General features: G+C 39.8%; 1 protein-coding gene across 2 annotated transcripts; it reads left to right on the top strand.

The window, feature by feature from the left end:
• Positions 1-218: 218 nt before the first annotated feature.
• Positions 219-18,935, top strand: LOC117831666 (anthrax toxin receptor 1-like). Of its 2 annotated transcripts, none has more exons than XM_034710465.1 (19): positions 219-297; positions 2,196-2,338; positions 5,206-5,277; positions 5,362-5,433; positions 5,573-5,654; positions 5,778-5,811; positions 6,026-6,105; positions 7,142-7,210; positions 7,314-7,394; positions 7,510-7,570; positions 7,742-7,840; positions 9,443-9,512; positions 10,243-10,321; positions 12,245-12,340; positions 12,452-12,493; positions 12,647-12,739; positions 15,999-16,157; positions 16,750-16,830; positions 18,004-18,935. In XM_034710465.1, the coding sequence occupies exons 1-19, from the start codon at positions 232-234 to the stop codon at positions 18,379-18,381; spliced, it is 1,857 nt and encodes a 618-aa protein (XP_034566356.1). In that variant the 5' UTR covers positions 219-231; the 3' UTR covers positions 18,382-18,935. The 2 variants fall into 2 exon arrangements, with proteins under 2 accessions (XP_034566356.1, XP_034566357.1); XM_034710466.1 differs by lacking the exon at positions 219-297 and adding an exon at positions 527-623.
• Positions 18,936-23,365: the final 4,430 nt, after the last annotated feature.

Here is a 23,365-nt window from a genome sequence, read left to right as displayed (position 1 = left end):
TTTTCCTACGCCTCTTTATCCAGCAATTTATAAATTCCAATAGCTTCCGTCAGCTCTGACCAATCAGAGCCACTCTCCTGATTGGTCCTCCTACATTGTCCTGATTGAGCGTGCGCCACGATCTATTTGTAGGCAGGGCTTACAGGAGCAGAGAGGGGGGAGAGGGATGTAGTGAGAGGGAAATTTGGTGTGGAGGGGTAGTGTTGACATTCAAAATCTCTCCCTGAACTGATGTTTATTCCAGGACTACCAACAGCAGCTTTAAGGCAGAGAGCAACCTTTAAAAAGCATCCTTTGGTTAGTAATTTCACTACAACTTGGCTTTGCATCTGATCTTTAGACGGATATCTGCGTGTAAGCACAGCTAGCAATCCGCTTTTTAAAGTTCTGTCTTAACTCTATTTTTGCTTCTCATGTTTCTATTCTGAATGTAAACAATGTAACAAACACACAAAAATGAAGTCTCAGACGGAAGTCCCGAAACGCTAACCGCTGGATAAACTGGATGCCTTGGAAAGTTGCTCGCAGAGGCTAAATACTATGCTAAGCTATCAGTATATTTGGCGTGGCCTCAAATTTAAAGGAGAAGGATAGAAATCTTCTCATATGACTTCTTGCGACAGGTATGCCAAATAACTGCAATATACAAATCCTAATCCTGCTCTGTTAAATGAGATGGAGCACATGTTCTGCTTGACAGCTCTCATAAAGATATTAGTTGTGTTTTGAAGACACTTACAGATCAGTAGGGATGTTGATTCATAGCCATTAACTCTATGGGTTCGCCAAGCAGGAAATCATGTACGCCAGAACAGCTTGCCAACACGTAACTGCATTCTGGCAGACAAAATACAGAAACTATCCTCATACACAGAGACACTGGCTGGGATGACAGGAGGCAGACTGTTAGGGATGAGTCACTGGTGCAAAAAACGCAGGCAGGAGGTCTTGGGCACCTGGTGAACAGGTGAGGGAAAAAAATACACATGGATTGGAAAATTGAGGGAGAGGAGAACAGATGACAACTCAGAGTGGTGACCTTTCAAAGTCTCAGGACATCCAACTGTAAAATGTCTTTCTACCTCTAAAAGTAGATTTTTTTTTACTCAAAGAAGAAGGCAAACAAAATAGCTCCACGATGAAGAAACAGAGTGAGGGATGAGTGAACGAGATGATGAAATCCCATCTTTACATTATGAATCTGAAGCAGGGGGTTAACATAGCTTGGCATAAACACTGGAAACACCTAGTTTGACAGTCCCAAAGTTCACCTACCAGAACTTCTGGGGTTTACTTTTCAATGTAGAGTACCGTAGAGCCCCTTTTCACCTTTAAGAGGTGATTTTCCCAGAGGTAGATGAAGTTGTTAATGCAGTGTAGAGTCTTGAATCATTTTTCAGTATTGAGTGTATTATTATGTATTCTAATTGCCATGTAAACATCAATAAAAAAGTAAGTTTAGTTTTTAATTCTTATTTTCCTCTTATTTTTTTTCCGGATGGTTAATCAAACCTGGAAATTGTAAAGTAAATCACAACTAATCAAACTTTAAGCGTTTTTCTTTTCCATACAAAACCCTGTGAAGAGTCCATTATACTTAAGTACATTATAAAGACTCATGAAGTACACCAGATAAAATTCAGTAGAGACAAAGTATGTCATTTTTTTTCATTAAGGTGTAGAGCTTATAAAAACTGAACAATCATTTTATGTTCAAGCACAGAGAGTTGCATGGTGCATGTGTGACCACTAAGTGGCACTAATAGGTAAGATGTAGATTTGAGTAAACCTGCAGGAAAAGTTGATGAAAAAAAACAAGTTTTTGCAAGAACAAAAGTTGGTTGATAAAAGCTGTTGAGTTATTTCGACAAACACGCCTGAGAAACAGAAAATCAAACACTGAGCCTGTTTCTTTTTTGTGACCCTGTGACACTGTGTGGTCGATTATTAAATGTAGACAGAGGGAGGTGGAGAGAGACTCAGTCCAGCTTTAGTCCTCCTCTGCCAGCACACATCTGCTGCTGAGGAGATGGGATACTGATCCAGCCTTGGAGATTGCTCTGCACAGCATGGCTGAATACACCAGTGTGCTGTGAGAGGAAAAGCAGACGGATACCTCCAGCTCTCCGGCATTTGACTTACTTTTTTCCTCGCTTGTGCTGATGATTTCTCTAACACTCGGTGTAATGTCCCAGTGCTGCAGGCAGGTCCTGCTCAGTGTGGAACTGGGCATGCTGGTGGTGTTTCTGGTGGCCGGCAGCGGGGGACAGATCTATGAGAGGAGGGAGGCAGGATCGTCCTGCTACGGAGGATTTGACCTTTACTTTGTTTTGGATAAGTGAGTACTACAACCTCTCATGATAACAAGATGTCTTTTCATGTCCCATGCATGACTCATGTCAGATGTGTTGAAGACACAGGTGCAAACATTCAAGATGATGTCCCGAGGAATTAACAGGCTGCTACTTGCATGACAAATATTTGCTACAGGACCAAAATTTACTTCTTTATGCCTGTTAATAACAGTCTTTATCAAGCTTTCTTGTTGAAAAAGTGGATGATATGGCAGGTTTCAGACTATTTGGAGACAAAGACATAATCTAGACTTCTTTAGAGTCAAACCTGCCAAAGTAAAGCACATGTGGACACAATGTATTTTGAAATTAGACTTCTTCAGGTCTTTCTGCAAAAGGTAGCAAGCTAAAGAGGATTGCACAAGTATTGGGGATAAAAAGTTTTTAGACTTGCAGTTTTCTACACTGCAAAAACTGAAATCTGAGCTACTGTGTATTCAAAATAACTTATTACACTTATCATAAACCACAATGACCTGACAAGCCCAGATTTAAATCTTAAGATGCTGCAAGCAAAAAACAGACTTAATAAATTGTAGTGAGTAACAATGGCTGCAAATGCAGGAAGCACAGTTTTGTTGATACGTTTCATAAACAAAATGTAAAACTTAGTTTAAGAAACTTATCAAGAAAGTGTTGCTTGCTTGCATTGGCAGCTATTTTTAATCAATACTATCAACTGAGGTATTATTTTTGGCTGTTTTTTTTTCTTGATTTGCAGCTGGACTCGATATTTTCCGTCAAGAAATAAGACAAACAACCTCTGCAAGATCTGGGTCATTTTGCAGTGCAGTTTCTCAAACTGAGGAGGAGCAAATCAATAGCATCTCAATTCATTGTCATTGACAAAATTAAGCAAATAGTTATTATGTTAAGAATGGATGAGCCTGCAAATTATCAGTCTGTTTCATGATTCGTCAATAAAAAATAGTGAAAAATGCTGATCACAGATTCCCAAGAGCCCCAGCTGATGACATTTAATGTTTCACTCTGTCTTAACAACAATTCAAACCTCAAAGGTATTCAGTCTGCAATTATTAAAAACGAAAAAATGAAACAAAAAAGCTGTTAATGTTGGTTAAATGGTTTGCCCTTTTGCTTAAAAATGAGTATCAGTTAATTTTGATCAAAACAGTTCATTATTTTTTCTCTCTAATTGGAATGCTCAGTCTTTTTATTCAACATGGCAGCACATTTTCAGAGACTCAAATGCCCTGTGAGCCAGAAGCACATCCAGAAGGGTGTCCAGGGGCGGCCTGGACCCCCTTGCAATCCCATTTGCCACCTCTGGTGCCACCCCCCAAATCTTAAACTATGATTGGCTATTTGTCTTGTTGGAAGCCAGACTTATTTTATCTCAACTATTTGGGCTGTGTGTCAACAGACAGCTGAGAGTTGTGTTACTGTTTACTGTTAAAGTTCTGCACAGTAATTTATCCTCTGTATAATACTCTAATGTTAGTTGTTAGAGTAATGATTCATGGACATAGAAATGTCCCCCCTGCATAAGTCAGTGCCCCAGATGGGCCACCCCAGTCACAAAAGTCTGGACACGCCCCTGCAGTGGCTCGAACACAAGGTTTAAATTACACTGTCCATGAAAGTGTCATGAAGCCGACATGAAGCCTCTGAACAGGTCATGACAAGGCAAGTAAACATTCAGCATGAGCAACTTTAAGGTAGAGGGACCTGACTGAAAGTGTGTTTACACAGTGCCTGGATGATTTGTGAAGTTATTTTGCATTCTCTTCAGTGATAAAGTGCACCGCAGGGATTTCTGTTGTCAAACTGCGGCCACGTCTCGCTGACAGGAGCCATCATCCAGTCTCAGCTCCAGCTCTCTCTGCTCCAGTCTGCAGAACCCTTTCTCCATTAGAGCCAGATGTTCCAGATCCCCAGATCCTGGCAGTCTGTGCACTGAGGCTCACATCTCAGTATAAATGAAAACATGAGGGAGGGGGAAGAGGAGAGGTAGAGGGGAGAGAGAGGAGACTGCACAGGTTGAGCATAACTCCCTCAAAATGCTCTAAAATTATGAGTGCATCATTCTTCTGATTGTTTGATTGAGTCAGCACCTGCTTTCCGAATTAAGACATGAAGCTGGACTCATTCTAGACCAAGACGTGGCACTTCTCTTTGTGTTTGGCATTTTAATAAGGGCAGCGGAGCCACAAGAACAGAGAGAAGACGTTGAAAAGGAAACACAAAGCTCAGAACTCACTGACTCTTCTCTCTATAGTTTCTCGTTGATGAATTGATGGACAGGCATATACATTTAATTAATGTAGTGCACATAAAACATTGATGGCAACATAACAAATGCAAAACTACATATTTTAGTGCCCAAAAGATTGAAGAAGCATATTCTTTTAGCAAAAGTATGTTTTTTCATGTCATATTGCAAGACTATATGTGCAGATCTGATATTACGTGTTTTTTTGTCTATATGACAGGAAACTTGTGTCTGTCTTATAAACTGCCATTGAGAAATGTCACTTTCAGCTCTTGGAACTTGTAATTGTTTCAATTTTATAATATAAAGACCAAATGATTCAGCAGATGAGCTATTAATAAAGTTATTTATTGCAATAATGAATGCAACTCAAAATTTCTAGGAAGTTGTAGGAGGGCATTGCAGCCTTTGATGCTTGTAAGTGAATCCATTGTGAGGATGTGAAAACACTCCAGCTTCATCAGTTTGCCATGATTTGTTTTATTATCTTATAATTGGAAGTCATCATATCATACCAAGTCATTGAAGTACTGCTCTAAAGGGTTTGAGTCATCGTTTGTTTTAATCAACCAATAAATATTTCATGGATCTTCATTGGTTTCTTGTATTTCCCTCCAGGTCTGGCAGTGTGCAGCATTACTGGAATGAGATTTATTACTTTGTTGACCACCTGGCTCATAAGTTTATCAGGTGAGTCCACAACAGAAACTTCAGATTTAAACAAAAATAAAAAAAGGATGTAAAAAATGACACTCGTTTCTTCTTCTTCTTTAGTCCTCAGCTGCGGATGTCTTTTATTGTGTTTTCCACAGAGGGCCGGACTTTAATGGCACTAACAGAAAACAGGTACTACTATGCACAGCCTCACTGTAATGCTTTGTGGTTTTGTTGTACATTTGAATGTGTAATTCATTTTAACATTATGTGAAGCCTTATTCTACTTCAGTTAATTAACATTTTTATTCTTGTGAACGTTAATTATCAGAGAGCAGATTCGGGACAAACTAGAGGAACTCAGCAGGGTGCAGCCGGGCGGGGACACCTACATGGACAAAGGTTTAAAAAAAGTAAGGCATCTGTTAAGTCAATGGGAGAGTTATCCTCCTTATGTAACAGTATGGCATCTTAACTTTTCATAATGAGTACAATTTTCATATATAACCACTGACGCCTAAATTCTTCTCTTTCAGGCCAGCGAACAAATTTACTACGCAACAGGAGACGGTGAGTAGATAATTTTGCTTTAAAACACTTAATCATTCCCTCTGCCAGCGAAGTAGTTTGTACCCAATCATAATGACTCAATTTGAACATGTGCAGGAGTCATCATATTAAGCTGCCCACTCCATCACGACTAATATGTTCAAAGATTGATTCCCCTCCAAGAAAGGAGAATGTCAGAGGATAAAAGCTGAACTGATCGGTCTCTGTCTTACAGGTTATCGTACTGCAAGTGTCATTATCGCCCTGACGGACGGTGAACTGAGAGAAAATCAGTTTGACATGGCACAAAGAGAGGTGACAGAAAAAACTGTGAATAATAAGAAGGGAGTTTCATAATTCAAACGTGATATAATTCCACTGCTCATGAGTCTGGAAAGTAATCCTCTGAAGCTTCCAGTAAAATAATGCGATGACTGAATATAAGGATGGATGAAGTGTCTCTGCTTCCTCCTGTTGCACAAAAGTGAAGCCAAAATCCTCCCTCCTGTGATTGATGCTCACATGTTGCGTGACAGGAGAGTAGTTGGGATTGCCTGGTGGAGCTGCAGTATCGACATCCTGCCTCTTACGCTAACCAGAATACACATTTAACGTTAGGATCAAAGAGATTCTTGTGTCTGTTTCAAGCTAGCTCCCATCGTTATGGAAGGTTCAATAGCATTTGTTACGTTGTAACTTGCCTTTTCTCTTCTGTTAAGCGCAGTCGATGGAGTCACATTTGTTAACAGAGCTGTCACTCATGGTGTTACAGCTCTTTTTTTCAGCATAAAATAACTGATTCATACCAAATGAACACATGGAAAGAAATTAGCGTGATGAGCACTAACTGTGATAGAAATCATGTTTGAGACAATTTTTAAAAATGTTTCTTTTATTTTCAAAGTTTGACCCATGTCTCATCTGTTCACATGGAGGAGGCGGGTTTTGTCTAAACTGCAGCCAGTCAGCAGGGGAAGCTTTAAACATTTTGGTCTCACTTTTGGGAAGCTGACATGTTGGGGATCTTTTCATACAGTCTGTCATATTTTATATTACTGCCTACAATTGTTTTTGTTTTTTAACCCTCATCATATTGTGCATGAAACTAATGTAACATTAGATCATTTAACATTTAGAAAAACATACAGCAGGACAAACTGCTTTGTTTTGGTTAAGCAATCTAGGGCTTGTTGTGTACATGGCCACATGACTGTCTGTGATGTTCCAGCAACTGTTAGAAGCAAAATATTGTAGTGAATCACTGAAAAGATCCCGCTTTGTGATTCAGTGTGTGGTCGTCTTTAAACAGAGACTTACTTGTCTTTTGTTTGATGCTTTGTTTTATATTCAGGCCGGCAGAGCTCGACAGCTCGGGGCCACGGTGTACTGTGTGGGAGTGAAAGACTTTAATGAAACCCAGGTAAACCAATCCATCATGTAGCTCTACAGCTAACCAGTGGATGATGAATCAGATATCCAAATAATGAGAGAAGAAACTGAGTGAGTGTTTTTGTTTTTGACAGCTTTCAACGATAGCTGACAGTAAGGACCATGTGTTTCCAGTGAATGATGGATTTCAGGCTCTGCAAGGGGTCATTGACTCGGTAAGAAACAAACAAGCATGCAAAAAAAACGTTATAGTCCTGTTTGCAAACCTCACAGCAAAACTCAGTCTTGTGTTCCTGTATTGTAGCTTTTTATTTGATCATTATCTTGTAGATCCTGAAGAGGTCATGTATAGAAATCCTGGCTGTGGAGCCCTCCAGCATCTGTGAAGGAGGTAAAGAGGCCCGAGCAAGTTTAGATAACATGACCACAGAAAGCAGCACTCAAGCAAAATATTAATTTTTTACATTTTTTTATCAGATGACTATTCTAAATACATAAGACTGTTAAAACTTAATATTGCATCGTCTAACAGCACAGACCTTATTATTTATTCTCTCCACAGAATTGTTTCAGGTGGTCGTCAAAGGAAATGGTTTCTATCACGCCCGAGACGTCCAGAAGGTTCTCTGCAGCTTTCGGATCAACGACACAGTTACTTTGAGTGAGTGCATGCACCAAGGTGTTGTTTCAATCCAAGTTTAGTTTTCTGCAGCTTTGTTAAACTATCTTTTTATGTCAACAATGGACACAAAGAAAATGTAAAAGGCACAGACAGAATCCTCAGTCTACTTCTGCTCTCTGAATTGTTTTACGATCTTTCAGCTATTTGTTTTAGTTTTATTGCTAACTGTGCTACCCTTGTAACAGGAAACAGTCAAGGGTGTATTTTAAAAAGTCTTGAAAGGCTTACATCAGATTAGATAAATTCAGATAAATGAGATTAAATGTCATAAAAAGTCTTATTTCACTTCAGGGAGGTCTTAATTTCTTGATGGCTCTTTGACCAACACATCTGAATACTTTGTCAAATCTATGCTGATGAGATAGCGTTATATGATTTTTTTTTTTTTTTTTTTTTACAATTTTACCCTTTTGTGTATTCCCTTTGGTACTTATCAACTCATGGTATTCATGGTAATACAATGACATTCACAAACCGTGAATGAAAGGGAGAAAGAGAAGAAGATGAATAAATGCAAGTTTGAGGAAGTTTGGCTTTAAACTAAAAATACAGTGAACTGTTGGTTGATAGGGGCAATCAATGGCTATGAGGTGACTTGTAATGCTTAATGTAATGTAAATTTGAGAAACATAGTTGAATATGCTATGCTTGTATTAAGTGCTGTTTCTTCTGCAATGCAATAATTGGGTTCATTTTTCTTAGTTTGTGTCTTGAAAAGGTCCTAAAAAGGGCTAACATGAGAAAACAATACGCCTGGCTCGGCCCAAAGATAGATTTGAGTTTACTGGAAGAAAATATGTCCATATATCGGAGGCCAATAACAGAGAAAAGTGCAGAAGAACAAAGAACCTTTGAAATCAACTTGTAATGTATGTTTCAGAACTCATGAAAGACTTAGACCGACAGGTATGTGTAGTAGGCGCACTTTGTGATAACAGATCAATATAACATCCTTTTCAGTCCGCTTTTTATTGTAATATAATAAACAGAGAACAATGACTCTGTAGGCGTGCAAAGCTGGACATTACATAAAATGCATCTTACTATTATTAGACAGAGCAGAAAAGCAGTAGGTTTTGGTATTTCACTCAGCAGCCATTAACGTCATTGTGCCGAGTTTGGTTTGGCCGTATATTATGGGTTTGGGTGGGGGGAGGTCTGCTCTTTGTGGCTCACAATGATTTAACTCCCCATCCTCCCAAAAAACCATAAGCATCATCTAGCCGGGCTCTGAATCGGCTGCTTTAACACTCAGTGCTCCTCAGATGTCTGAAAGGGAATGTGGATCTCATCAGAGACGAGCGCTGTCTTTGCACACGCGAGACACCAGCTCAGCCAGCCAGGCTAAATAAACCGCATTCCTCCCTCATTTGCTTCATTTTCCATAAAGAGAGGAAATCCAGGAATTTAATAACAAAAAATATTTTTCAGGCTTGAATCTCCTGAAGTTTAAGCACTGGTAGAGAGAAGTGTGCTTCTGTGCACTCTCATCACTTCACCATTAAACTACTCTATTATCTCAGATGACATAATTATAGCATATCATGACATAAATGTACGTGTTGATCCTTTTTTCCACAGTGAAAAGACCTCTGGTGGTGAGAGATGGTTACCTTTTGTGCCCGGCTCCTGTTCTGGAAAAAGAGGGAACGTAAGTGATACTTGTGCACTCACAAACATGAGTCTCAGCACACAAAAGTTTGTACAAAACTAGGGAAGCTTCAAGTGAACATGCATATACATTTGATATACTCTACTCCTGTTTTAATGACTCATTCTGTGTTGTTTTCTGAAGATTTTGATTTATTTACCTCGTTATTTTGAGAGAACAAAGCTTGTTTTCTTGTAAAACAAATTCTTTTTCAGTTGTTTTCTCGAGACCTTGATCTATTTTTTCTCATTGTTGAAAGATAACAAAGCTTGTTGTCTCGTGATAACAGGACATTTTTCTGGTTATCTAGTAAACAAATTTGCTTGCATGTTGGTCTGGTGCTGCTGTCATTCTCAACGGTTTCCTGTCAACTTCAGATTCAACGGACCAATCATAGGTCTTCATTTAGAAATGGGGCAGGTTTTATAAGATGATGACACGGGAATCCGCCACTGCAGTTGTTTTAAATGAGTGTATTACTATCTTTATTTTGTGCTTTAGCAACTCTGGGGCTATAAGTTATAATCATCAGACTACATGTAGTGATTGAGACAACAGCCAACACTCCCTCATTAACACGGGGGAGCAGAGCACACAGAGCCACTCAGGGCCTCCGTAATTAACTGATCAGATCATTGTAATTTTTTGAGAGCTTTAAGTATAAGCAGGTGATATTTGTTTGAATTTATGTCTGAACTGTCTCTGATTTACTGTCATACCATTTCTACAGGACTGCCACTCTGCATGTCAGCATGAATAACGGCCTCAGCTTCATATCGAGCTCTGTCACCATAACAGCAGTCTCCTGTGTAAGTACAATGAAAACAAGATGAGCTTACACATAAGCATGTGGCCAAAGGATGAGTTTGAGCATAGACACTGGCTTTACTTTACATGACCAACTTTGTTACTATAGTATGGATATAAAGAATCATAGGCTTACAGAAAACCTGTCCAGTTCATCTCTGAAACTTGACAGCCCAACAGCCCAGCTTTGTCAGTTTGACACTTTACTTTCTGTATTTCATTAAAGGCCACAATGCAGACAAGATGTGACAAGAACTTCAACGTAATTCACAATTTCCTCTGAGATTATTTCCCACCCTTCCAGATTATTGTTAACATGAAACAGACAGTGTGTGCAATAACTGGTTATCTAAAACACAGTTAACACAATTTAATAAGAAGCTTTGTAAGCAGTGTGAAGTAATCAAGGAAAGCGTTTAGCAGAGCAGACTTGGAAGAATATGTCTTAGTGTTTAATCACCTAAATATACAATCTGTCAAATGTAGAATGAGCCTTTTGAATCAGCAGTTTAGGGCCTTCCACAGAGGCCGCCATCTTGCACCGCCATGTTTCTATCGTAGCACAGAATGGACAAGCTTGTAACATATACGAGTTTTGTATTGAGTGTGTGGCTGTGCTACATTACTGATTAGAAGAAGAAGGCAAGGCAAGGCAAGTTTATTTATAAAGCACCATTCATACAAAGAACAATTCAAAGTGCTTTACAGAGTTACAAACAAAACAAAAACCAGAACAGTAGCAATCAACAAAAACATACAGAAAACATTTCAAACATTTTAGAAGCATTAACATTTTGTGTGCAGCTAGTTATGTTTAATCTATTCTCTCTCTTTCTCTCTGTCTTTCTCTCTCTCTCTCTGTACTTCTGTAACTTAACATACATAGTAAATAGTGTTGGGTCTTATTATTTATAAGTCCGTAACTTGCAGAGTCTTACTGTCCCGCCTCACACAGAATCACAACTGATCTCGTCCTAACCGAAATGAACCTTTAATTAATCGATTCATCTCAGAACATCTTCCCAAGGATCAAGACTCACACATTGAGTCTTTTCTGTGTCGAGTCGCAGCCCGAAGCTGGCTCAGACCTCTTGACACCCCCGCAGGGTGTCCGAATGCACAACATCTAAAAGATCCAACATCAGCTTAATTCCATAACGTCATAACTTGTCAGAAAATAACCAATTTGAAATACGACACTAAACAAACATAAGCATTAAAACATAAAATATTTTTAAATATAAGATCAAGAATGAAAGAAAGTAAAATTAGCTGAAATATTTCATTAAAAATCTTGTTAAAAGAAATTAAAAGAAGATCTTTAAAGTTTATCCAGAAGAAGAAGAGTAGGGTTGTGGAATGCAAAATCATTTGAATTGATAGACATTTTTGATGGTTAAAACTTGACAAATAACGGATCATACTTATCATGCATCACAGGAACTTCTTGTCCTTGAAGGCTATGGTGTGAGGAAGGAAACTTTTGATTCTAGAATCTGTGTGCTGGTTATCTCTGAATAATCTCATTTCTACATACCTTTAAATAAGAGATAATATATAGTGAGCAGGTCCTTATGCAAAATAGAATCAACCCTTGCACTTAACATTGTCCTGCTTATTACCAGGCTACCAACTAGAGATACAAACAATTCAACATTAAGCATTGATTTAAAAACAATTCATTGATGCATCTAAAAATATAGTCCCTCAGATATGACGGTGGGTGGTGCAGTGTTATTCTTATTAACCTATTTGTGCGTTGAATAAACATTAAACTTACCATTTTCATTCCCCTTTAATTCTTAACATTACCCTGCTTTACTGCTATACATATTGTCCATGAACATCTTTCCATGACTGCAGTCGTATAAGTTAACACTTGCAGCTCACCCTGTTTATGTCCTGTATGTGTTTCTCTCTTCCAGTCTGATGGGAAATTTGTGGCCATCGCTCTGCTCATCCTGCTGCTCCTGCTCACCATCCTGCTGCTCTGGTGGTTCTGGCCTCTCTGCTGCACTGTGGTACGATGAACATCTCTGACTGTCTCAGAGTGAAGAACATATAATAACTTGTGTTATGTAATGAAAAGACCAGCTGTTCTTTGAGCTTGGTAGTATTGTTTCTGTTTCCAGGTAATTCATGAGCCGCCGCCTCCCGTAATAGACGACATCTCTGTAAGTGGTTGTATCTTTTATTCACCTAGTTATCACAGTGAAGTTGAATTCATTTCATTTGCTTTAAAAATATTCACTTTGTCCAGTAACATGTATGGTTCTTAACTATTTGATTTCCCTTTGAAAGCTTAGTACTGTTTCCTTATTTGTTAGGATGATGAGGATGGTTTTCCAAAGAAGCGTTGGCCCACAGTGGACGCCTCGTATTACGGAGGACGTGGAGTTGGAGGCATCAAGAGAATGGAGGTACAAAGAGAAACTGTAGACCAGTTTTCATTTAAGATGTACTAAACCCTTGGGTTCACTGTACCTGTGTTCATACTGTAAAAAGCACTGACACACGTGGCATCCCAGAATCCTGCGCTCATCTTATTTTTGTCTGGAATCGTTGAAAAATGGGAGTGAGATCAAACACAAGTACTGCAGGAAAACAAAGGGAAGCAGGAAGCGACTCATTCCTTAAAAGAGATGAGTGTGCAAGTCCATGCTGGAAGAACCTGACTCACTTTATTGTGGTGGCTAGTTTGGAGCTCCAGAGAGAGTTCGATGAGAGTTAAGATGAGGCCAATTGGCCAGGATTATGCAAGCACAGCAGATCTACCAAATGTTCGGTTGAAGCCAAGAGTTGGTCTGTTTGAAGGCCCAGAGTCTCAGATGAACACTGTTAGCAGACAAATCATCAAAGCATGGAGGATTTGCTTATACTGATTTAAAAAACAGATGAGTGGCTTTTGTTGTTTTGGGAAAAACCTTGATTCTGCCTGCTGAGATGGTAAAAGGATAATCTCTGTTAAAGAAGGCAATGATGGGACGTCATGAAAAAAGTTCAGCCATGATGTCAAAAGACTAAAAGAGCTGACTCTGAGATTAACAAGAGTCATCCAGAAACCTGTGCTTTGTATTACATGATACTTTAGAGCAGGTTACAGTGGGCATGAGGTAATCTCTATTCATATGTTATACAGAACAATCCGTTCAGATTGCACATGCTCATTTGTAGCCAAGTAGTATCGCCCATCAGAGGTTGGCAATTAACGCCCTACAGCCAAGACTCCTTTTATTAAGTGTTATACTGTTACAGTCCAGTTGGCAACTTGAGAAGGGAACGTGTGTTCAGATCAAAAGGGAAACAAAACTTGGCCCTCGAGCACAATACCATCATTCCTTGGTTAGCTACATCCCTAAGAGAAGCTCTTGTTCGTCTGTTTCTGACAGGTCTCAGTTTCACTGTAAACAGTAGCTTACACAGAGGCTAAGGACCTGAGTGATGTACTGACTACCAACCAGCATTTAATAAAGCATTGGTTATATGCAGGACAACCACAGAAACAACAGGCTATCCTCTGATTTTGAAATTGCCTCTGGGAGCAACAGCAGATTTTTTGCGGCTCCAGGTGTAGCCAGTAGTTTGCAATAAATCGCTCCAGCCATGACTATCGTTTGTGTTCTTTACAGTCTAGCATGTAACGAGAGAATGGTGATGAGAAATGATACTAAAGCAACTTGATAGATTTATTAGCATGCAAACAACAGTTTAAAAACATTACTTAAAGCTAATCTGCTCATACAGGATCCTGGATGTCACTTCTGCTTTCCTCATATACTATTATTACTATATATGTGCACAGCCAATGCTCGCTAAAACTCTAGTGGACAAACCTACTCTTACGAAAGAGGAAACTGGAACCCTTCTGATACCAAAATCTGGCCCGTATTTTATGCAGAATCTATAAATGGAGAGTATAGGCAGTGAAACAGTTTTTGTTGAGAGACAGTCCCTGTAATCAATCCCATAATCCATCAGCGGGGAATTATGATTGTTTAGCTTTAATTCGTCTCTATAAAAGACATCTTGAAGCCAGTGAAGCTGACAATCTACTTTGAAATGTCCTTCCTCAACAAAAATGTAATTCTTGCTTCTCAAATTGTGAAAGTGGCAGCACAGGCAACAGGAAGTCAAGGCCAGCAGTCCTTTATAGCTCACTGCTGGCTTCTTCTACAGCCTCCATAAGGGAGCTGTTGCTCCCTCAGTTATATGTCATTAAATGAAAGCAACAACATTGAGTAAAGGTTGAATAACAGAAATAAGGCATCTGCAGGTCAAGAGGGACCATATTTGTTTGTTGTCAAAGCGGAAGAAGGTCAAGCAGACAGAAGTCAACCTCCTAAGTGTGAAGTGCCTACAGACTTGTGGTTCAGTCTGAGGAGTCTGATCTTGAAGCCTCCTCGCTGCACTGCGTCCAAACAGAGCAGTGGAAAATATGCACAGCTCATTTAAGTGCCTTCTCTGCCAAGTTAAAGCCTTCATGGCTCGTCTGAGGCAGCTGCGAGGGAGTAAATCTGAGTAATGAACTTTCATGGTTGTTTTGACAGTGCTGGTTTTACTCTGTGATGTGATGGATCGCTCTTGACGTTCACTTTAGCCATTTAAGTGGCTTGTTAAGCAACAAGACATTTTTTCTTGTGGTGAAATATTCTTTATATTATAGAAGACACGTTGTTGCGGGTCTGTTGTTGAGTTTTTAGGATGTTTGAGCCTAAAAAATAGATTCAAAACTAATTTTCAACTTTCCTCTGTGGTTCAGGAAAAACCCAAATTTGAAACTTTGTAAAATAAACTGACACAAACTTTGACCCCAGCCTACCAGTGGCTTTAGAGGACAAGTGTTTCTCCACTCCACTTAGACTGAACCTACAAACTTCATTCAATGCAGGTCCACTAGTGAAAATCTGTTCTCTTGGGGTTCATATGATCAATTCAAATCTGACTCTTACATTATGCAGAGGTATTACAATTCTCTTGTTATCTCAAAATATCTGTAGGGTTGTGACTAGTCAAAGAGTACATTCTAGAGGCATGAAGGCTCTGTGCAGTTGTATTTAGTTTGAGCTACCGAACTAACAACTTCAATGCTGACATGTGGATACTTGATTGGTAAAATGTTCGCCAGTTCCATCATCTTAGGTTAGCATTAACTATTGTTTGGTGAGAAAATATTAATGGAAACTATGTCCAATTTTTGTAAATGTGAGGTTGCCAGAGGTTAGTGATTAATGCCCTACATCCAAGACTCCTTTTAGTATATGTTGCACCGTCTACAGTCCAGAAACGGGAACATGTGTTCAGATCAAAAGCGAAACAAATTCCCCCCTCCAGATACGTCTGAAAAGCACAACACCATCATTTCTAGGTCATTTACAACGCCAAAAGTAGCCCCTGTTCATCTGTTTCTGACAGGTCCCAGTTTCACCGTAAACAATAGGTTACACAGAGGACAATGACTTGAGTGATGGACGGACCTACTTACACATCACTGGAGTCACAATGCTTGCATGGCTATAAATACCCATAAACACAGCTGCAGCTAATGTAACCATAAATGAATGAATGAATGAATGAATGAATGAATGAATGAATGAATGAATGAATGAATGAATGAATGAATGAATGCCTCTTTGTGTCACTGGTTGCAGGGCAGATTTCACAGCTTCTGTCTCTGCTCAGGTTCGATGGGGAGATAAAGGCTCAACTGAAGAAGGAGCCAAGCTGGAAAAAGCTAAAAATGCCCGAGTTGTGATGCCAGAGGAGGAGTACGAGCCACCACAACCTTACTACCACATGCACAAACCTGCCAGACCTCAGAAGTGGTACTCTCCCATTAAGGTGCTCCACTTATTCACATTTGGAGGGGGAGGGGGGCTTATGTGTATGTTCCTCTACTTTCAATCACATCTCATGTTCCTCCTCAGTCTGCTCTGTTGTCACAGAGTTGTAGCTCTGTCATCAAATACATTTTTTTAAACAGATCCCATACTGTGAAAATATGTGTTATACAGTATGATGCATATTCCAGATGTTAGATTTAAGGACCTCTTCCTGACGATGGTGTCGACTGTGATAACAGAAGAAATGTTTCATTTTAAGCGTTACTGGGAATGATATGTGTCCAGGAAATAGTTAATAAATATTGCTTTCCGAACACGTTAGTCAGCTGGATCAATGGTAATAAAAACCAGACGTGAACTGAGCTAACCCCTGACTTTGGAATCTGTTGAGCGGCTGTTATTACTGACAAAATACACTCTTTGTTTATCTGTCCCTCTACCAAACCAAGACCGAATAAACTCTGCTCATTAGATAACTCACTTTTTAAAAGACTTTTGCTGTGCTAAGCAAAATGAATCTGAACTCTCTGGTTGTAATCAAGAGTAACTGGTATTGTATACTAACTTTGTGTGTAATCATCTCTCCACAGGGTAAACTGGATGCTCTGTGTGTTTTCCTGAGAAAAGGCTATGATAGAGTGTCTGTGATGCGGCCTCATCCTGGAGACAAGGTGAGACACTGAAGAGCCAGAAATCAAATCAAATAAGAAACAGATGAGATGTGATGCAATAACTTCCTCTATGAAGAAATGAAAAACAGCAGCGGGTTTTTACAGCTGGAGTTTAAGAACAAATGAATCCAAAACAAAGCAGGTAATATCATTGTGAAATAACTGTGTCAACTTTTGGCATGCAGATGTTAAAGAATTCACCAAAGATACTGACAACAATTATCTCAAAACATTTCTAAAAATCAAAACCGCATTAAATCACAAGAAAAGTAACTTCAAGAAAAGTCTCATGAGGCGCAGAGAGTAGACAAAGGTATAACCAGCTGCACTTTTGTCTGGAGGAATGCTCTTGTCTGCAGAAGTCATTAGAAGGAGATGCTGCCCGTCTCCATGAGCTCCCAGCGTCAGCGCGGCTGGACAGGCAGGAATTCTTCCTGACAGAGGCATTTCCTCTTTCCATTTGTTGAAAGCGGTAACCTTTCAAATCTGCCAATCGCAGGTTTAGGAGTTTTATTGAATACACTTCAGTTTCTTGTCTTTACTGATCCTTTTTGAATTAAACAAGTCTTATAAACCTGCTGCAGTTGATCGGATAGCAGTGCCAGAGTCTGAAATGCCTCAGATTCAGCCTGATATATAGTGTGCCAGTCAACTTCAAAGCAACTTCAAATACCCTACCATAAAGACCTGCAGAGCTCTTTACGGTCGGGTATTTGAAGTTGCTTCACAGCTCTCTGTGTTTTTGTCTCTTAGTTTGTTATTTATCGTTTGTATTCAGTCCTTTTTTTGTCCTTTGTAGCTGTAGTGTCTTTTTGCTTTTGTTGTGAGTCTTATTGTTTATACATTTGCACCATGTTTGCTGTCAATGCATTTAACTTCATTTCTGATTCACGGTTTTCATACTCATCACATTCATGTTATATTCATTTAAGACTTTTCCACTTGTTTTAAACTCACTCTAACCTTTCAGCCTGTTTCACTTGTTGATTACAAACACCAACACGGGTTTTAGCAGAGAGAGCAAAGCTAGAGAAAGCTTGCATAAAATGTTAGCAGTGTTTCCTCCTGACACACATTGAAGAATTGTTACTAAATATGTTATTGAAGCATCTCTGTAAACAACCTGTCATGTATTTCCCGCACTGAGACACCTTGTTTTTGTTTTTATATCAGGGTCGGTGCATAACCTTCACCCGAAGCAAATCCTACCCTGCTCCTCGCTACCCCATCTACAACCACCCGTCCACACCTGTCTACACTCTGCCCCACTGTTATCAGCGCCGTCCGTCAGACGACAGCACCCTCTACCATTTGCCGCCTTCGCCGACTTCAACACTCCCCCCTCTGCCCTCCACTCCTCCCCCCTCCTCTACCAGCTCTCCCACATACACGCCACCTCCAAACAGAGCCCTGCCCCCGACCAACGTGAGCCCGATCTACGCACCGCCATCTCCTACTGGCACCCTACCACCTCCACCTCAGGGACCAGCTCCTTGTAGAGCCCCTCCACCATCACGCCCTCCTCCACGCCCAAACCAAGACAACTACTGACTGAAGAATTCGAATTGAAGGAGCAGGATTTAAGCTCAGGATGGAGACGTGAAAAGACTCTCTGACTTTGCGTCTGTTTAAGTCCAAGCAGGGCGAGAATTTGAGTGACTGCATTATGCCGCCTTGCAGGCTGCAGCTGTGGATTTAATGCCTTCACGTTGAAAACTTTAAACACTTACATCTGTTTTCCTCAACAAGTGGCTTACATATGATGTGCCATGAACTATGATTGTTTACAAGTTAGAAGCATATTTTTATTGTAGCACGCACAGCTTTGACTATTCAAATGTTATAAAAGCTAAGCATTTTATTCTGTTTTTGAAGGTTCTTTTTATTAAATCTGAGTGACTGATAAGGGGCTGGGTACATGTACTAGAGTGTTATTAATTACATTTTAGCCTTTACCTGATGTCCATCTTTCATTCAGATCTAATGCAGAGTCTAAATCGCACAAAATCCTATGGCTGAGCAACTGCCTCATTGTGTTTTATACAAGTTTGTACATTTTGTGAATGAATACTAATTAAATCACAGAAAAACATATGAACACCCCATTATGCATGAAATGTCTGATTTCTGTTAAAGAAATCCGTTCTTGTTGGATGAATTCTTTTAAATACAAAAGAAATAGGAGTGGTTCATAATTGTGAAATACACTTAACCCTATTTGCTTTCTGAGGTACACCAGGAGATCATTACCACTGGTGGTCAGTGAATAAAAACCCTATTTACCCTTTAATTAAATGTTTTTAAATTTAACAGTTACAACAACGTGTGAAGGCTGGATCAGTTCTCTATCAGCAAGTATATGCCATATTTCTAGTAATACAGGAATCCAACAGAGAATACCCTTCAACATATCCCAGCAGGTTGAGCACAAGTATCATTGAAACAGTTAAGTTTGACTGAACCCTATCATTTAGATGTAGGGAGCAGAGAGTGGGGGAAGACATGCAGCAAATGGTCAACACCGGGAGTCAAACCTGGACTAAACAAGGACTAAAGCCTCTGTATATGGTGCAAGCTTGGACCGCAAGGCCAACTGCACCCCATTAGATAGTTTGAGGTTCTTCCAGGAGTCAAAATGTCTGCTGCAAGAATATGTGAGGTCATCGTAACCTGTTGGATATTCTACAGTTTTCTCTCAGAATTTGAGGGTTCTACCAAAACATAGTGAAGTGTTAAATGTAGCAGGATTTTGAACACTACCAAATTTTGACCTCTCCATTAAAGGTATGTTCTGTAGTTTGAAGTAGGGTTTCATAAGATACATGTCAACAGTTATCTTTAGGGGAGGCCGGTCGGCTCAGCCCTTTTGTTGAGAAATCATCCAGACAACTGGAATGATAGTTAGGCAAACTGCTGCATAAGAGACATAATTTAGATCATGTTGGTAATAACATTAATATATTTATTTATATAGCACCATTCATACAAAGACGTAGCTCAAAGTGCTTAACAAAACACGACTGGATACACTTTTAAACTGAATTAAAACATTTTTTTTTAGCTGCTCTTTGCCGACAGAAAAAAAAAAGTAACACTATTTTCTGACATATTTTGGTGTTCCTCCGCCTGCAGTGTACTGAAAAAGTGTTAAAACAAATGGGCTTTCTGACAGCAATGTGCTAAAAAAATCTTAATATAGAGTACACTTCATCCAAGAATATTGTTTGGATCTGACTTTCTTAAAATGGGCTAAATTAGGTGATAAAGCTGGCCCCATCTGCAGTGGTTGATTCGTAGCTTAGCTTCTGATCTAGTTCTCCGGACACTTTCTCAATGAAGAGGCCGAGCTGACTGCCAGCCTTCGTAGTAATACACCTACTATTCATAAGTACTTCAAACAACTGCACTTCAAAAAAAATTTAACTATCCCTTTAAGTTTAGAAACAATCTAACAAGTGTGTGTGTGCAGGGGACTTTGACTTAACACGTCCTAAAAATGAGAAATTATATCACACAGTCCGTACAGGTCTGGTTGTAAACAAGGCTCCTGAACATAATAGAACATGTTTTTGGTATTAAATATAACAGAGGGATTTACTTTTATGTATAAGTGAGGCCAGTATATGAAGTGTCAAGGCGCCTGAATAGCTTTGTGGAAGCTTTGTGGGAACTGATCAAAAGGATGAGAAGTTGATTAAAAGAAACCAAATAAACCAGAGTAAAGCTCCAGTACTGAGTGATTAGTTTCATATTTCTTAAGGGCTAAGCAGAAGTTGAGCTGCAGCTAATATGATTATTGTCCCCAGATATCTCTGTATGGAAAGTTTTTTTTTGCTGGTGGGCACAACCAGTTACCAGTGGAAAAACTGGAATACTGTGCTGGAAAAAGAAAGCAAATGTGGGCTGCTGTGCTCCGATTTCCTGGCCGTCACTTCAGGAAATTGGCAAGAATGGTTAGATTAATAGAGAGATGAATGGTGTGATATTATTCAGTTATTCACTGTGTGTAACACTGCTCATAATGGATTGAGTTAATAGTTTCCATTTGGGATAAAATGTGCATAGCTACTATTAAAAAATGCAACTTGATATCAGTTTGGGATTATGTAAGAAGACAGGAGCAGCCAGTCAGCTGAGTCTTATTCCAGTCAGATCTACTAAAATAAAACTCTTTTATATCTTTTCCATGTGCCTTCTTTGGTTTCTGTTGTTTCTCCATTTAGAAATGCTTTCACAGACGCACACAGACGTCTTGCAGTCCTGTGGGTAGTGAGCTCATGGAGGCGTGTCTGAGAAAAACTGGCAGAAACAAGGGAAGTCGGATAAAAGGCAGACTATAAAATATAAAATCCAGCTATGATGCCATGGAGATCTGGCAGAGTTTTTTTTATTTTTAACACAGTTTTTATACTTTGCCAAATCCTAAGTGAGCAGTGAAAATGTAGTTAAGGATTAAAATAGTTTGATTTACTTTTATATTGAATGGGAAAGGTAACTGGTACATGAAAACGGGTCACTTTAGTGGGTGGATCATTAGAATGGGCGCCTGGGCACAGACACGTAAAATGTCCCCCACCCATCTTACATAAGAGAGTTTTGTTATTTGTAGGTTGATTGTGGTGTTATTGTGTCTCATTGTAGTTTCTGTGCTCTATATTTGCTTGGTTTGTCTCTGTTGTAGTTGTTTTCGATCTCATTGTAATGATTTGTGCCACTTCATGACTTTTCACAAAATTTGTCATCCAAGCAAAGACTAGATAAACTAGTCCAATCATTCATTACCTCTAAGTTGGCTTATCATAATTCCCTCTTATCAGGCTGGCCCAGTAAGTTTCTTAAGACTTTTCAGCTGGTTCAAAACGCACAAGCAAGAGTACGGCCGCAAACTGATTAGGTCGCACAAAAAGAGCACACATCTCTCCTGTATAAGCTTTTCTACACTAGCGCCCCATTAAATCTAGAATAGTATTCAAAGTCCTTCTGACCCACAAAGCTCTTAAAGGTGACATATCATGCAAAACCGACTTTTTAATGGTTCTCTACCTGAAATATGTGTCCCTGGCATGTCTAAACCCCCCCCAATATAAAAAAAAACCATTCTGCCCCTGTTTTGATTTCTCCACCTTTCTGTAAATGTGTGCTAAAACGAGCCGTTTCAGTTTTCTGTGTTTTTGTTACGTCACAACAATATCCGGTCTTTAACGGAAGACAGAGCTTGTTCAGTCCATAGACTGTATAAAATACAACTCAACTTCTCCTCCGTTTTTCATTACCTGCACACGTGTGCTAACAAGGAGCTTAGGAGGGAGGCACTTTAGTTGTAGGCTGTCTTAATAAACACAAAGGTCGGTTTTACTCCCCATGTGTGCAGATTTGAAGATCTAGTGGAGGATTTTTATTTTTCATGGAAAAGTGCTAGCGCTAGTTAGCATAGCCACATAGCTACATGTTCGTAGCATAGACTGTATAAAATATGTCACCCATCTGTTTCTGAACACTGTTTTGAAGCCAATTGGCAGCGGCAGCCATATTGCTTCTGTCGAGCCAGTGTGACGTAAAGAGGCGGGCTTTGAGCCTCCTAGCCAACAGCTACAGTGTTCCCACAATCAGCTGTGCCTCTCATTGGAAGACTAGTAATCTCAATATCTTTGAAATTGCTGCGTTAGAAAAAAATTCACACCCCTCACAGTGAGACTCGTCTTTTGTACCAGGCTGTAAAAATGTTTATTTCTGCTGTAAAGATCGTCTTTTTCCCATCATGTGTATGTGGTTTCCGGTACTTCCGGAGCCAGCCTCAAGCGGATCCTCGATGAACTGCAGCTTCCGCATTGACTCATATTTTTAGACAGGAGGTTGCCGCTTGGTTCGTAGCTGTACCAAGACACACGTCAAAATACTGACAAATAAAACAACAAGAAACACTAAATCTGTGACCAATTGTTCAGAAAGGTCCTGCTGCCTTTCTGGCAGAGGTCGGTTTTACTCCCCACGTCTGCAGATTTGAAGATCTAGTGGATGATGTTTATTTATCATGGAAAAGTGCTAGCGCTAGTTAGCATAGCCACATAGCTACATGTTCGTAGCTGTGTAGCAAGACACACGTCGACATACTGACAAATAAAACAACAAGAAACACTAAATCTGTGACCAATGGTTCAGAAAGGTCCTGCTACAGGCGCCTCTCCGTCAGGATCAGATTCTGGATCAGATTCAGAGGGTTGAAGTAACGCCGGTCTGTGAGCAGCCGTGTATATTCAGCCAACATGTAAACATTAGATCAACATGCTGGAGAGCCGAGGCCACATCCACTTCCTGAGTGGGCGTGGTCAGAGAGAAAACAGAGTGTTCTGAGCAGGGCTGACAAAGAGGTTTAATATGTGACCTTTAATGGTCAGGCGCTATTACATCTCAAAGAGCTCATAGTGCCCTATATCACCCCTGTAGAACTCTGCACTCCCAGCATGCAGGCCTGCTTGTTGTACCCAAAGTAGTATAGGAGGTAGAGCCCTCAGTTATCAGGCCCTCCTCCTCCTTA

The sequence above is a fragment of the Notolabrus celidotus genome, chromosome 19, assembly GCF_009762535.1.
Source record: "Notolabrus celidotus isolate fNotCel1 chromosome 19, fNotCel1.pri, whole genome shotgun sequence".
NCBI classification, from domain to species: domain Eukaryota; kingdom Metazoa; phylum Chordata; class Actinopteri; order Labriformes; family Labridae; genus Notolabrus; species Notolabrus celidotus.
This window is presented reverse-complemented; position numbering and strand designations above follow the sequence as displayed.

Excerpts from the sequence above, each read along its gene's own strand:
- LOC117831666 (XM_034710465.1), top strand. The coding sequence starts at position 232 with ATGTTTATTCCAGGACTACCAACAGCAGCTTTAAGGCAGAGAGCAACC. Across the intron at positions 7,211-7,313 it reads AAGACTTTAATGAAACCCAG|CTTTCAACGATAGCTGACAG; the intron begins GTAAACCAATCC and ends TGTTTTTGACAG. Across the intron at positions 7,395-7,509 it reads TGCAAGGGGTCATTGACTCG|ATCCTGAAGAGGTCATGTAT; the intron begins GTAAGAAACAAA and ends ATTATCTTGTAG.